Consider the following 17,151-nt stretch of genomic DNA (forward strand, 5'->3'; position numbering starts at 1 on the left):
AAATATCGTTAATTTTTCAGAGATGTTAAGGTGAAAATTAATTCTAATAATATATTTTATTTTATTTTCTATAATTTATAAGGGAATAATTTCTTTTAACCTTCATACTGTAACTTTGATAACATTCTTGTTGACTTCACTTTTGTTGGAGTTCTTCCGTTTGCGTTGTGGTGGATCAAAGGTGAGTGTCATTATGTTCTGTCTCTTTATGGTGAAAGGCCATTTCTTTGTAGATTAATACCACCTTACTCTATGGCAAAATGTTGAAAATTCTTGTTCACTTATGTAATATCTTACTCATGCTGTGTTTGACCCTTTTAATGCTCTAAGGGTAATTTTCATGCGTATGCATGTATCGTGCGTAACACGTGTAGTTTGAAAAAAATTATTTGGTGTCTTTAGCGTACTTCAACTTCTCTCCTTGAATTAACATGTGAGTTAATGGTCGCATTAATTGTCGCGTGTTTCCCTTTCACAGGAACTTGTTTGCAAGGATTAAATTTCTGTTTATTTTCAGAATCGGCAATATGCAGCTCCTGATACGCGGCCTCGAGACGTTCGTTATCGAATGTGATGAAACTGAAAAAATCTCTCAAATAAAGGTGCGTTAAGTAATAGTTATAGCCTATTTTGAAAGGATACTATGTTTTTATCAGTCGTATTTGGTTTTTGTGTGTTATTTGAAATGCCTTAGGTTACCAGGGAAACAATTTCTATTAGTAGTGCTATTCACAATTTTCTGTTTGCATTAACTGCTTTCCTTACGAGCAGAGTTTGTATTTAATATAACCACTAAAACGCACGGTCGTTTCAGGAGAAAGTTCTTTCTCGACTAAATGTGGAAGATGCCGAAGTACTCCTTTACAGCCATGGAAAACCTACAGAGGATGAAGACTTGGTTTCCGGGTTACTTTCACCAATGCTAGATTTGACTGTGCCGCTGAAGGGAGGTGAGTATCAAACGCAGGATAATGGATTTTAGTTCGTTATTACATGCAATCAGTTTAATCGTTAAGGATATTGTAATTTACATGTATGATTTTCATTCTAGGGAAAGTTCATGGCTCCTTAGCTCGTGCTGGTAAAGTGAAGAACCAGACTCCCAAGGTAATATAATTTTGGCTCTTGGACCTTAATTATTAATATTTTATTAGCTATGCTAGAAAGGATAGCAAAATAGGACGCGCACATGTTTATTTTAGCAGCGTTAAAATGGTTAACTTACTGCAGACAATCTATGATTACAGCATGTAATCTAGATGAGAATGTCGGAGTTGCAGTATATGCCTTTTTGCGGAGCATTGATAATTGGTTACCCAGACACCACACATCGGGGACATGGGCTATTATGAATATCTTACTTTCCAAATATTTCTCCTATTTTAGGTTTTCTATGGGCCTTTCCTAATGTATTTACTTTGTTTCTTCTGGATAATTTTCTTGTCAATTATCCGTATTTTCTATTTCATAATTTTTTTTCACGTTACAACTGAAATATATCCTTGAATTTTCATCTGCTTACATCATTTATATCTTGGAGTTACGACATAGTCGATTACTACTACTTCTGATTCCCAAATTTCCATAATTTTGTTTACTTTTTCAACTGACTTCAAAGGCTGTGATAGCCCTTTCCATGAGGCTTTGAATAGTTAAAAAAAAATTATTTCTACTGTTTTAGTAATGAACATTTTTAGGGGCTTGAGGAATTAGCCAATCTTTAGAAATTTTCAATTAAGACACTTCTATATATTTATAAATCGAGGAGAAGGCAACGTATTGACATGAGTACTCTTGATTCTAAAGTACCCCAGTATTGATGCCCTGCTTGGTATAGTTGCATTTTCTGAATCCTATTGCCTGTCAGTGCTGTTTCGTTCCCACAACTGCTTGACTCGGAGCAATGAGCCGGCATTATTACCGCCTTCGTTTTGTCTTGCTAACATTGAAACATTATCGTATTTCTAAGTAAGTTTACAGTACTACTCAACTCTATTATGAATGTCTTATCTGGCAACTCGGCTCTGTCGGTGCCTGTTTGAATCTGTAAGCTGTTGGAAATCTCGTGCTCCAGTGGAGTTTCCTTCTTATTGGCATTCATTGAATGTGACTTCTAGTGCACTCTGGACTTTTAGTTTTATGTCTCAGGATGTATTAGACCAGAGCATAATGTCTTGCTCTTTTCATTTACAAGATTGTTCTGGTTAAATAAGCTTAGCCGTGGTCGATGCAGTAACAATGACCCAATTATTGACTCCCAAGAAACTTGATTATTCAGTGTAGAAATCATCTTTAAATTTTTGAACACCTACACTCGTTTGAGCATAATTTTTGTCAGGTAACTCATGAAAATGTTGAATAAGTTTTCAAATTACCTCATAGTTTCCTTTAATTTTTGTGTTCTGATGCTGCTCTCTTATTAATGTATCTATTTTTAGATTTGTTTTAAAATTCATTCAGTGATGATTTATTAATCTTAACTGTTGAAAACAAACCTGTAATGACTATGGATTTGTCAGAGCTGTACTTCATTTTATTGCCATATTTTACCAAATTTTAATCGAATTTTTGGAACTTAGGTTACAAAATTTGATGCACTGAGTTGTAATATTTTTAATGGCCTGGGATAAATGTGTGCTCATATACCATGTTATGACAATTTTTAAGTGCAAAAATTACACTCAAGTCCTTTCTCTATTTCAACATACTGCTGCTTTATTAAACCTACCAATGCAAAGAACACATGATTATGATGCTTTAACAAAAGTGTCTAAGCCATTTTTTGGGTTTAATTTACGGAAGGACAGGTAAATTGATGAAACCTTGTAGTTTTATCTCCCTTGATTTTCCAATTGCATTAAATCCCATTTTGGGGATCAGTATAATTGATTGTATTAAAAGTTTGAGTCAGTCCTCTGTCACTGAAGAGTCTTAGGTATCAGCTTCCATGTCATTAGTTCAATTCTGTTCCAATAGTAATTTTTTCAGACTTGTTGTTTATTTAATTTTTATTGATTTTGTTGTGAATCTTCATTCTTATTGGTCCAAGCATCCTTTAACTTTTCTATCTATCAGATGGTAATTTTTGGCTTCATATTGTTGTTTTACTTTTTTTCATTTCATTACTTGCGATGGCACAGAAGACTGCCTTTTATTTTTAACCTATTATTTGCTAATAAGAAATGTTCGTTAATAGCAATGAAAACATAAGATAGGTTGTGGTATGTTTTATGCGTATCAGAAATTGTTTTGGCTTGGGAAGCAGGTGATTTTTCTGAGGACATTGTAATATACAATTGCAGATGCAGGGAGTCTGGTTTTTTCAGTGCTTGAAATGGAAGAAAATACTGGTGTTTTTATTGCTAATATGCTATTTATCTTCCTAGCAAATGCTGGGATGAAGATTAAATGTGATATAACATATATGAAGTATAAATCAGGGGTGGCCAAGCTCCTTGATAGTCTAGAGCCATTTTTCAAAATTTGAAATTTTTTGCGAGCCCCCAATTATATACATATTTAAAAGGTATTAAAAAAAATTGTGCAGAAATTATATTTAGCGAAAACATAAGTACAAATAATGTGTGTTGAATTTAAGTTGGCAGTTAAGTTGAACCGAAGTTGGCAGCTGCGATATTGAGTTTATCATCTTACGCCATTGCCCACAAAGTCACTATTTCAAGTACAAGAAGAGGAAATGAGTTGGTTTGTACAGTCAGTTCTCTTTTCCCAGCATTCCTCTAACTTTTTTTAAGATGCCCAAAAAGTACGATCTTAGGAGGTGCTCAACAAAGGCATTTGTGTTGGCAATGACTTCCTTGTTTGACATAATCATTTTTTAAGTGAGCCATTTTTCATGTTTGGAAGTATGCAAGTGTCACTGGGGCCAAATTAGTGATTACAGTGGATGTTGTAATAATTCAAACTTGCAATTGATACTATGTACCTGTGCATTTGTTTAATAGTTTTTTTCTTTCCAAATATGGAAATTCTTTCTTGATTTTTTTGTTCGACCAATGTAATGACTACAGCAGTAGTTGGCCCTTTTTTTGCAAGCAATAGATTTTGATGATTGTGCCTGCATCACAAAAAACTTGGCAAATTTCATCTTCTTTCCTTTCTTTGGTGCGGATTGGCTTTGGAAACCCGGTTTAAACTTCCTTTGTTTCTGGAGTATTAGCATAGCAATGTTTTGTTCGCAGTCATGTTTAAATGGAGAAACTCATCAGGATTAAGATGGGAAAATCAAACCGGCCTCTAAATCGAGCACATGATTGTGTGTGTATGTTCTCCCCTGGGAGAAAACGTAACAGCCATATTGCTGAGACTTTTTTCACGCCCATTTTGTCGTGCAAAAGGGTAAACTTTATCTTGTGATAATTATGACGTTAGGCATTTCATGAAATTGTTTAATTGAAGTGTTTATTCACAACAATACTCATTTTTTCCATTTTTCTAAGTAAACGTTTGTTGTTTTAATTGGCTCTGTAAAAGAAACCATGTTATGGATATAGCTGAAACTTAAAACAGCAGTCTAGTAAGAGGTAAGACTTTCTCAAAGCAAACCTTTTCCGATACCGAGTGCCGTCTCGTAGATTTTAGAAGGGGTTATTCAGTAGTTGCTAGGAGCAAGGCCAAGTCATCTGTCTTGTCGATAGTGGTGCAGAAATGCTTGTTGACTCAATATTCTTTGCCGTTTGTGTTCGTCGATGACCAATTTTGGTATCCAAGTTGGACAACTTGAGCTATGAGATTTTCCTAAAATCTTGTAAATAGTGGTTGTCTAACAAGAGGAAATGTAATCACCAGAGCACAAATCATACTTCGTTGATCAGGTCACAGTTCATCTACCTGTTAAACAATTTCATTGGTCTGGAAACTGGTCCTGCCACTGCACCTCTAATAATATGTATGTTTCTGTGGCCAATTTCGAGATTTAGATATCATTTTCTAATGTGTGTCACTCATTATGGATTGAATATTCATAATTCCCAAGGATGAATTTGGGCAGTTGATGTTCCATCTGCACAAAATATTGAATCACAGCGCACACTTCACTGCTGGCAGGAGTAGCAATTTTAATGGACATTTTTATCCCTCTCATATCTCATCATCATTGACAGGCAAATGGCTAATGAATCAAAATATCAGTGGCTTTAGAAGCAATGAGTAGATAGCACTCAATAGTTAAATATTAGAAAATGGCTTTTACTTTTGGAAGATGTTTTAGAACTGGTTAATCACATTTTTATGTCCTTGAATGAAAGCTTAATTTCTGAAATTAAGTGCAATTTTGTTTTAAATTTTCAGTTTTGATTGGTAACACAATTTGGCACTTTTCCTCTGAAACACAACATCCACCATCAAAATAGAATGGAATCCCTTATTTGTACTTTTCTACGGGGCCCAGAAAAGTTTGAAGTGCAGGAAAATGTAAATAGTGAGGAAAGGAGAATTTGCACTATTACATGCTTAATTACTGAAGTAATTGTCTATAGTATAATCATCATTGCAGATAACTTCAACAGGAAATTATTTATCATACTTAACATAGAATTCTGCTTGCAAAAGCAGTTAAATATAGAGGAATTCTTATCTTGCTTCCAAGCCGAGGACAAGCATCCACTGCATTCAATTTGATTGCCTCTATATACGCACGACAATCATGCAGAATTTCTCTTGTATTCTTTGATAATGCACCTTAAATGAGTGAAGTACACCTAAAACCATTGGTTGGAGCTCACTGGTATAATTTGCAGGAATAAACTAAATTTCATAAATTTACATGTGGTGGGTGATCTTGTTCTCTGATCAATAAACAGCAGAATTTCCTGTTCTGAGACCTCATTTTAGCATCTACAGCATGAAGCTCAGCCAAGGAGTTGTAAATTAGCTGTATGCATGTATCACCTAGGACTCTTAATTTATCGACCATTAGTAACAGAAGTTTCTCATTTCCATCTGCATTTGTGATTATTAAGATGTAGTTTGTTTGCTCAGCACCTCTGTGAAAACTGTTCTTCTCTGATGTGCCGTTTTTTCTTGGCAACACATTGAAAAATGCCTCATTTGCATTGGAAACTTATTTTGGGCTCTAACCTTCAAGAAGTTAATTCAATTTTGAAACCGTCAACTGATTTGCCCTCTTAATGTTAGCACTTCTACTTTCACTGCATATGGTTTTGTATACAAGATTGTGCCTATTTTTAAACCTAACCAACCAAATATTGAATGCTGCAAAATTTTCGATTCTCTTTCTTGTGGGAATGTGCAATGAGCTAATTAGCTAAAAATTGCTTAAGAGCTAATGTCTTAACTGAGATCTATCACTTCAAAACCTCTTGTTTCAGTGATTTTTCGTGCTTGGAATTGGTGGCATTTTTGGTGGTGTGAGATCAAAAAAAGACAGGCTGATTTTATAACTTGTGTACTTCGACGGATACAGCATAATCGAACTTGTCACTCTCAAAGTACATGCATAGGCTGATGACACACCTTTGCCTAGGTTTCTTCCAGCTCTCAAACCCTGCCTGGTAAGCTGCCTTAGGGATCCTTTTCAGGTCCACTGTACAGTTAGTTTTAATGTCCACAATAGAGTCGAATGGGTGCCTTTTCGGGGTTGATTTTAACTTAGGAAACAGATAAAAGTCTGGAGGGTAGGGTGGCTGTGGGATCACAGAAGTTCTGGTTCTGGTGAAAAACTCACAATCAGTGCCGTGTGAGCCGGCGCGATATCGTGGTGGAAACGCCATGCATTGTTTCTCCTCATGCCTGGCCTTTCGGCTCACTGCAACCCTCAGCCTCTTCATAACCTTAGAAATCTTGTTGACGATTTGATCTTGAGAGATGCATTCGTAATGAATCAGCTGTTGCTAATTGAAGAAACACCAGCATGACCTTCACACTGGACCGGAACACGAGAGCTTTCTATGGTTGCGGAGAATGGGGACCTTTCCCTGAGAACACTGTGCCTTGGTCTCAACATCATAACCGTAAACCCAGGTTTTATCACCGGTTACGATTGTTTTAGAAAATTATGGGTCTGCATTGGCTCGATTAAGGAGTTTCTGACAAATGCCCACACGTTTGACTCTAGTCATCAGTCAGCACCCACGGGACAAATTTTGGTGCGTTGTTTGTCATGCCCAAATTGTCTGTCAAAATTGTCTGACAGGGTCGAAAACTAATGTTCACTTCCTCGGCTCTCCCTAACAGCTAAACAGTGATTTGCCTGCACCAATTTGACATGGTTGGGGTCTGTCGCAGTTAAGGTGAACGTTAAAGTTAATGAACAGGTTAAGACATGTACCGCTGCTTCTGAGTAACGATTTGACGTAAACAAATGCAACACCTCTTGTTTTAGTTGTCAGATTTCTCTAGATAGGGCTCTGTTGAATGGTTGGCATGGAATAAAATCGGTCCAGTCTTTTTTTGATCACACCTTGTATATTTTCGATTGTGTAGTTTTGATTTGATACAGTAAGATTCAAAACTTTTTAATATTCAGGAGCCCATCACAGTTATCAGTTGCGTCAAGGCAGTAAAAATGATCCCAGCTATTAGTCACCATTTCCTTGGTTTTTCTCGTTTCATCATTTGTCAAATTATCCTCATATTTTCAACATATATGCAATTTCAATGTCAGTCAGGTTTTGTTGCGATGCATAAATTACGGAAGTAACTCCTTGTAGGACAATGTTTTCATTTAATAGTACAAACCTTTTCCTGGCAGACTGAGATTACAAATTTAAGCAGTTTACATTTCTGTCACTAGTGGCACACTGTATTCCCACCGTATTCAAATTCTTCGCTATAACTGTTCACATTACTGCTCTCTCTGGTCTTTTTTAGGTGTGTATGTACAGAATGAAGCCAAAAAGTTTTTTATTAAGGCTGACATGCATTAGAAGCTTTTGAGAAATGAAATTTTTGTTAATCTAACCAAGCAATGCATATAATGGAAAACTGGAAATGAAATTGTGTACATAAGTCTTGTGTAGAGCATGAGTCATTGCTTAGAGAAATAAGAAATTTTATGGGATGTGCTAAAAATGTTGTAAATTGTGGGAAAAAGTAAATTTTGATAACACAGAAAAGGGGTTGCCATGTATACACTAGGACGGTTCAATAAGTACCCATGTTAGAAATGAAGAAACCATGTTTTTAAAACATGTTTTTTATTTTTCAACATAGTCCCCTATTAGAAAGATGCAATTCTCCCAACGTTCCGGCCATTTTCTTTTAACCCCTCCAAAAAATTGGATTTGTTCAACTCTCCAAAATACGCGTCTCTGCAATAACTTCCTTGTTTGAGCTAAAAATTTTTCCCGCGAGCCATTTCTTCATGTTAAGGAATGAGAAAAAGTCGCAGGGAGCCAGATCGGGTGAATACGGAGGGTGCGGCAGCAATTTAGAACGTAGTTCATGCAGTTTGGCGGCGACAACTCGGGATGAATGTTGTCCACAGTGAGCAATTGCGGCACCCATAGGGCCGACAATTTTTTCATCGCCAACTTATCATGTAAAATATTAATTGCCATTCTGGTCGACACACCCATGGCCTCTGCTACTTCGTGCACTTTCGTTCGTCGATCAGCGAGAATCATGGCGTGGACTTTTTGAATGATTTCCTCGGTAACCACGTCTGCCGGGTGTCCTGGTGGCTCGTCATCAAAAACATATGTTCGCCCACGTTTAAATTCGTTGAACCAATATCTAACTGTGGTCATAGATGGCGAAGTGTCCCCATAAACAGCATCCAACTTTGCTTTTGTCTCCTCGCATTTCATCCCATCCAAAAACAAAAAGCGAATTACCGAACGATACCGCTTTTTTTCCATCTTAGCGAAAATCACGAAAAAAGTCTTACTTGCTGCCAAATCCAAACTAACCTTTAAATCAGTCTGAAATCTGTTTCACTGTCATTTGATGGATGGCAGCACACAATGATAACATAAACTTCTCTCAGGAACGCTGTTTGTCGTCAAACACAGGTACTTATTGAATCGCCCTCGTATGATTTGCAGCAACAAATTTTTAGTGAATCTTAAATTCCTATAATTTGAGTCAAGCTTCTATGAATGGATGTAGTTAATATGGATAAATACAGTTGACAGAACTGAATTAATCATCTGTTGGCAAATGAACATAGTCAATTGGGTGTTTGTTCAATTTTTAGTGATGGGTGTTTATAATGGGAATGATTTTTGGTATTACCTTGTTGCTAGTACACAAAAAAAGCACTAATTTTTTCCATGGGATTTTGTAGAGCAAAATGATTTAGTATTTCAAAGTTTAGGAAATAACATGATCAGTTAACCTGCCTTATATGGTAGTTCTTAACCATGTATTTGCTAAATTATTTTAAGGTAGGTTAGCCTTTCATTATTATTCTCAGAGTTTGAGGTTGTCCTTATTATCCCTCGCGTTAATTTTAAATTTTTGGCTATAGTCGGCTCTAGCACACACAAAAACACTTTCTTTGCAAATGTTTATTCTGGGATTGGCCTTATCCTTGGATTGACTCTGTAAATCATTCATATATCTTATCAAACTGCATTACCAACCCATTTTATTACCAACCCACATTAATACTTAACGTGATTGTTTACGCCCAATACCACCGGCGGGTGGTCTGATGCTCTATTATATTTTCAGGTAAGATAATGTTCTAAACCTAGCTTTCCATTTTGTGGAATTCTAATTCAAACTGAAGAAAAAGTAGAATCTTAGCATTCTTTTTATGACTGGTTGGTGTGCCAAGTGTTATGCAACTCCCTCAGAGGTCACAACCTGTAATTTCTTAAGAAATTTTACGTGGTAAAATTCTAACGTTTTTCATTCATTGGCACCTAACGTAAGTGTTGTTCTTAAATTGTTTCTTAGAAGTTTTTCAGAAGAATATCCCCATATCATTTAGTTTCTAGTTATATGGAGAGTAACTAAATCACGTGGATTATTATTATAGTTGTTTTACTGGGTATGGTACACTTACAATAGATGCAGAATGTGAAATTGTACATTCATACATAGTAAAACCCCTTTCTTCAAGCCAAAAGCACCCTGAAATTGGGTATTACTGTTGTCCCCCTTCAATCCCGCGTACTTCTTTCCTATATTTATTCTATCCACCCTACCCATCCTATTCCTTCCCCTTCCATGTTTTCCCAATTTTCTCCCTTCAGTCAGTTTTCTCCCCCATTCTCAATCCAAGATGCTTAGAATCCATCTGTCCTACATCATTTTGATTTCTCCCAGACATCCTCTCTACACTCCCTCTAACTTGTCAGGATTATAATGGAAAACTGCCAAACCAGCACCCAAGTTAACCACATTATTGCATTTATTCTCTCCTAAGATCAATAATGGCACCCATTTTTTGCATAGATTTTTTACCCATTTTTCTTGCAAAATTAAAGATGTTTACTTACTTTGTGAATTGCATGGGGCCTAAACTGTTTCAGCTAAATTTGGCATACGAGCATCATATTTGTAAAACGTTTTTTTGATATATTATGCCATATCTCTCTGCATGGAGCTTCAATTGACCAAGGCATCTGTAGGACAGGTTAGGGAAATCAAGAGGAATGAGTTGTGGTAGGATGGGCTAAATGGGAGTTATTATGACGGACATTGAAAAATTTTGGAGATAATTTGGTAAGTGGATTACATTTGAGGCTAGTGCTGTTGATGAAAACAAGGTGAAGTATGTGCACAGTGGAACCATGGTTAAGGAAATAAACCATAAATCATTCCATAGTTTTGCCCATAAAGGGAAAAATTAAAATATTGTTACCATATTTATTAATGTAAAATATGATACTGGGCTCCATGCCAATAACATAAATTATGTACAAGAATTCCTAGAAAATTATGTATACATTCTTTAGAAATGAGAATCATTTCTTCTATTTTGGAATGAACCATTCTGGAATGCTATTTTCCTTTTTAAAAACATAAAAATGGCAATAATTGGTTTATTACATATTATACATGCCTGATTCTTTTTCACTAGGAAACTTTCCTGACATTTTTCACACATTTACTTTTACATTCTAACAAACAGTGCTCTTGTTTTGTGTATCACCTTGTTTGTTATTTTCTTTTATTCCAATGAGATTCAACTTCATTGAGAATGTGTTACCATCGTGTACATATTCTTGTCATTCCCTTTAAAGCCACCATTTCTTTTTTTTTCTTTTTCTTTATATGCCCATGCTATATCAGCCATTTTTACACCTTGTTCTAGCATTTGTGATTTTACTTTTGAGTTCCCTAGATGTTCAACTTCTTTTATGACTGGCTCTGGGTGGCATTTTCTTCTGGGACATTTTTAAAAAATATTTCCAAAATATTATTAAATCTAGGACATCATCAATTAAGTCTGAGTACAAATTTGGAAAAGCTGTGATTGATGTAGGAGTTCTCTCATCACTTGTTATTCAAAATGCCAATTTTCTAGAGAGTCATAAAGAAAAGGTTTTTTTAGTTTAGTGAATTACTCGATATGCACGTACTACTATGAGATTCAACTGAATTCCTATTTTTTAAATCAGTTTTAAGTCTTATTGGCAATTGGGTCATCTGACAGTGTGATCAATGCCAAGCTCTGATTCGTCTATTTTTGATTTGTTATGACAAAATAATTTTTCATTGCAGAAAGTATGTAAAACCTTGAAGCACACTGAGTGTACTGAGCTGGTGGTGAATTGTGTAACAAGTACCAGGAAAAGTTTTGGAAAGAAATAATTTAATTCTGATATTATAACAAAGCCTCAAAATTCATATGGATACATCCCTTGATTATCAATACACTTTTTCCAACCTCTTCCATGACTTGACGGCTCCCAATGCTCAATTTTCCTGTGTGACTGGATACGAATTCTAATTCTTCCGGAGTACCTGTTATGCTTACTATTTCCTATTCTTTCAGATTTTAAACAAATTAGTGAATTTTCTCAGATTTTTAAATTTCTTAATTCAATTTTTCTCGCATGTATCCTAGAAACTGTGTATTCCCATTGTGGCTTGACTAAAGTCTAGGGAAAACTCTTTCACTTTATTTCTGATGCTGACCCATGTATCTTCAACTGTGTGCCTGCTATGAAAGGTTGGACAGTCTGCTGATTGTATTAATTATGGGGGTGGTTGCATTATTGACCCTAAAAAATATATATTATAAATATTGTGATGCTGAGTAAATGTTATTTCGTGTCTTATTTTTTGGTGTGGAATAAGTTCAGGCCCTTCGAAATGTAAATGCCAGTTGCTAAAATACATCTTGAAATTAATATTTTTCTTTATTGAATAAAGGTTCTTTGTTAAGGTTGCATTTGGTGACACTTTCATGTAAAGTTATTTTCTGAAACTACATATTCTGTATAATGTCAGATCATAAGCAAAACCATTTTTGCAAGTATAATTGTGATTAATGATACAACATCATTTTCATTGAAATGGTGAATTTATAAATTTAGGGTAGACCATTTTCGATGATCTTGCTATTATTGAGGCCATTTTAATTAGTTTTAAGGGATTTATACTAAGATGAACTTTTTCAATTTGTATCAGAGGTTACCTTCATCTTTCTCTCATTTTTAGATGACTAATTTAGGTTTTGTAAACACTGAAAATTTTGTTAGTATTAAATACATTTTTGGGAAGCTTATGTATTCAGGACATAGTTGGTGGAAATTATTGTTAAGTAATTGCCTTCTATAATTCTTACATTTTAGTGATTAAGCACAAATTGTTTTAAATTAAGTATCGTATTTTTTTTAAATAAAACTTCAATAATAAAAGTGTAAACCAGACAAATACTTTGAATATTGGTGGATATTTTTTACTATGCTAATTTTATTAATGCTAAATGTCTTTTTTAGGTGGAAAAACAAGAGAAGAAGAAGAAGAAGACAGGGCGGGCCAAGAGACGAATTCAGTACAATCGTAGATTTGTAAATATTGTTCAAGGTTTTGGCCGCAGACGTGGACCGAATGCGAACTCATAATGGAGCGGGCCAATTTAAAAATGAACTATTTGTTAACAGCCCACTTTTGTCACCAGTGATGACAATTAAATATTGTTCCAATTCTTTTTCCTGCATTTTATTGAATGGACCTCATTTGACCCATCTTTCTTAAGTTGAGTTGAGTTCAAAAACTTGTTACAAATAACATATGATGGATGTACAAGAAAATAATTAAAATCTGAATGGTAATGTTAAGGTATTTAATTTATGATCCTGAATTTCCTGTGAAAAAGTGCTAAGGTAATAGTTTTTAGAATGTGCTAATATTGCTGTTTGGTTGTGCTGTTGAACCAATGTTTTTCATAGACTGGGTGAGTAGGTTATGCAATGAGAAGAGAAATAGGTGTTAGGTTACCCGCCTGTCTAAGTCCTGGAGGCCCCACCTGTATCCCTAGTTTTTGTATGCATTTAAAGAGCAAAGCCAAGGACTTTTGGGAACCCTGGTTCTTAAAATATAGTTACAACTCGTGGTTCTTTTTACATTACAGGAGATAATGTGTTCCTGCAGGGAAACATTTGATAGTGATGGGGGATTGGAATGCGACAGTAGGCGAAGGAAGAGATGGTGATGAGGTGGGGGACTACGGTTTAGGCACGAGGAATGACCGCGGAGAGAAAGCAGTTGAGTTCTGCAGGAGACAGGGGTTAGTTATCACCAACACTTGGTTCAGACACCACAAAAGACGCAGGTATACATGGAAAATGCCAGGTGACTCGGGAAGATATCAGCTAGATTATATCCTGGTTAGACACAGGTTTAGGAACAGTGTGATAAATTCCCACAGCTTCCCGGGAGCGGATGCGGACTCAGACCACAATTTAGTTGTTATGAAATGTAGCGTACGTTTTAAAAAGATAAGGCAGGGGCGGCGAGTTAGAAAATGGAATGTAGAAGCATTAAATGGGTTGAAAAGAAAGGAATACAAACAGGCGGTAGAGAAAATCATGGAGGACGGTAAAGAGCTAAGTACTATTGAAGAAAAATGGGAATGTATCAAAAAAGGGTTGTCTAAAGCGGCAAAAGACACTATTGGAACCGTTAACGCTAAAAGGACTCGTAAACCATGGATCACGGATGAGATGATTACAAAAATGGATGAGCGGCGATAATGGAAGAATATAAATACAGAATTAGGCAAAATGAAGTACGAAGAATTGAACAATAAATTGAGGCGGGCAACAAATAAAGCAAAGGAAGCATGGTGGAAGACGCAGTGCGAGAATATGGAAAGTCTGCAGAGGAAGGGGGAAATCGGTGCGCTTTACAGCATAGTTAAATCTTTATCGGGAAGTAAGAAAGGGAGATCAACGATAGCAGTTAGAGATAAGGCCGGTAAGGTAATAGTTGACGCAGGAAAGATCCAAGAGAGATGGAAGGAATATGTAGAAGACCTGTATAGTAAAGAGCTTAGACCAACAAAGTTAGACATTGAAAAGGAACATGACGTAGAGGAAGATAGCTTAGGTCCAGGCATACTAGACAATGAGATAGAAAGGGCATTAAGGGAGATGAAACTAAATAAGGCCGTGGGGGTAGATAACATTCCCGTGGAACTTTTGAAATGCTTGGGAAAATGTGGGAGGAAGAGGCTATATGGGCTGATCCGCAGTATTTATGAGGAGGGAATCTGGCCGGAAGACTTTGTGAGATCAGTTTTAGTTTCTATTCCGAAAAAGGTAAAGGCCACGTCATGTGAGGACTATAGGACAATTAGTTTGATATCCCACGCAGCTAATGTTGTTCTCAGGATCATAAACAAAAGGATAGAGAGTAGGGCAAATGATTACTTAGGGGATGATCAGTTTGGGTTTAGGAAGGGGAGAGGTACGCGTGATGCCATTGCAGTAATGAGATTATTAATCGAGAGGAATATAGAACACAACCAGGAGGTATTTGCCTGTTTCGTAGATTTCGAAAAAGCGTTTGATAGAGTAAATTGGGAAAAACTAATGAGTATATTGCAGAAAATAGGAAAAGATTGGAGGGAAAGGAGGCTAATCCGCAACCTGTACATGTCTCAGACTGCTCAGGTGAGGGTGGGAAACGGGGAGTCAGGATGGGCAGTGTTAGGAAGGGGTGTAAGGCAGGGTTGCCCATTATCACCGTTGCTGTTCAACCTGTATGCTGAGGAAATGACCAAAGAGGCATGGGAAGAACTCGAGGTAGGAATGAAAGTGGGCGGGGAATTCGTAAAATCAGTTAGGTTTGCTGATGACCAAGCTTTAGTTTGTCAGTCAGCCAAGGGGCTGCAAGTATTGCTTAGTGAATTGGAAATTCAGTGCGACAGGTATGGGATGAGAATCAATATTAATAAAACAAAGGTTATGCGATTTTCTAGAAAGAAAAAGGCCAAGCTTAACATTAAAATAGGAGGGCAAAAGCTAGAGCAGGTAGAACAGTTTACGTATCTCGGTAGTGTTTTGGACCAACACGGTCAAAGTAGTAGGGACGTAAGGAGAAGAATTGCGCTAGGCAAAGAGGCTTTCACAAGGAGGAGGGAGTTGATGACAGGGACTTTGAGTAAGGATGTTAAGAAAAGACTCGTAAAAACTTTGATATGGAGCGTAGCTATGTACGGCGCGGAAACGTGGTCATTGAAGCAGGAGGATAGACGTAGACTGGCGGCTTTTGAATTGTGGGTGTGGAGAAGAATGGAGAAGGTGAAATGGACAGAGAAGAAAACAAATGAGGAAGTACTTGGTATGGTGGGCGAAGAGAAGGGTTTGTTGGGAGCAATCCTATGGAGGCAGGAAAAGTGGATGAAGGGGGTGTTGACCGGCAGTGGGATGTTGAAGACTGTGATAGAGGGTAGAATGTTGGGCAAAAGAGGAAAGGGAAGGAACAGGATAGGGTTGTTGGACGGGATGAACGGAGGAAGGAAGTACTCAGAGATGAAGAGGGACCTGATATAGAGTAGGATGATTGATTTTGTGTTTTGTTAGGAGTAATAAAATATTTGTTTGGTAGTTGTGTCAGTCCAAAAACCTACCTTAACCGGTAGATTACTTAAAAAAAATACAGGGTTCGTCCGGAAAATAAGTGTACTGAGCTCAGGAAAAAAATTTATTACACTTTTACATATCTTAAGCTAATATTCGTCAAAATAGGACCCTTGTGAGTCGATACACTTGTTCCAGCGGCGTTCCCATTCCTGGAACGCTCCCGCGAAGGCATCATCAGGAACCTCTCGAAGATTCGTCGTCGACCTCTTCTCTGCCCTCCACGAACATCTTGTGCCACTGAAAGATCATGTTTCTGGACATGGATGACTCCCCATAAGCCTGGTTAATCATACCGACTGTTTCGGTTGACGATTTTCCAAGCTTTACCGCAAATTTGATGGAATAACGCTGCTCCAAAAACTTCGGCATCGCGTTCCGTGACGTGGGTCGAAGCGTGGAGGTCCGGGTTAACAGAGCTCCTCACTACACCACAGCTCAGAGCCGACTGCCTTTTTCAGCGTCGCTTGTCAACATACCCCCCTCCAATCGCAGCCAGTCAGAGCGGTGCAGGAGTCAGTACACTTATTTTCCGGACGAACCCTGTGCTATACATTATGGGATATATATTCTTCTATACTGTTAGTGTTGACACAAGTTGTCAGCCTGCATTCAAAAAACTTGATGGTCATTAATAAGAGATGGATATATGCCACTTATGTAGTCCAGGGTATCTGCCAAAATTGGGTGATTTTTATCCCTTATATTTATATACATCTTTCTCTACCCCATTTCTATCCCTTACTGGTGGCTTCATTACTTGGTCTTAGATTACTTATAGAGGATATTGTTATTCACTTGCCCTGGCCTACTTTCTAGTATAGGACCGTTAAGCCATGGCATTGATAGCCGTTAGTGAGGATTTACAAATATTTCAAGGCAATTATCATTTGGTGTGTGGCTTTTATTCTCAATTTCCCATCACCGATTGAATGATGTCCATTGTTATATGATGGCCTGTTACTGATTATATCTTCTTAAGTTGGCTAAAATATTTCTTGAGATTGCCGATGGCAAGTTTCTCGATTGATTGGTAACATTATATATTTCAAACCAGGTAAGCTAACTTTTGACAGAAACACTAGTATAATTTGATAGGAAAGCTTGACTTCACCCTCATTTT

The 17,151-nt window shown here is 36.9% G+C and overlaps 1 protein-coding gene across 2 annotated transcripts; it reads left to right on the forward strand.

Annotated features, from left to right (window-relative positions):
* The first annotated feature begins 94 nt into the window (after nt 1-94).
* Nucleotides 95-13,093, forward strand: RpS30 (ribosomal protein S30). Of its 2 annotated transcripts, none has more exons than XM_071589278.1 (5): nt 95-181; nt 518-602; nt 815-950; nt 1,052-1,107; nt 12,882-13,093. In XM_071589278.1, the coding sequence occupies exons 2-5, from the start codon at nt 528-530 to the stop codon at nt 13,005-13,007; spliced, it is 393 nt and encodes a 130-aa protein (XP_071445379.1). In that variant the 5' UTR covers nt 95-181; nt 518-527; the 3' UTR covers nt 13,008-13,093. The 2 variants fall into 2 exon arrangements, with proteins under 2 accessions (XP_071445379.1, XP_071445380.1); XM_071589279.1 differs by lacking the exon at nt 95-181 and adding an exon at nt 302-433.
* Nucleotides 13,094-17,151: the final 4,058 nt, after the last annotated feature.

The sequence above is a fragment of the Hetaerina americana genome, unplaced genomic scaffold (genome assembly GCF_022747635.1).
Source record: "Hetaerina americana unplaced genomic scaffold, ioHetAmer1.1.p SCAF_36, whole genome shotgun sequence".
In the NCBI taxonomy this organism is placed as follows: domain Eukaryota; kingdom Metazoa; phylum Arthropoda; class Insecta; order Odonata; family Calopterygidae; genus Hetaerina; species Hetaerina americana.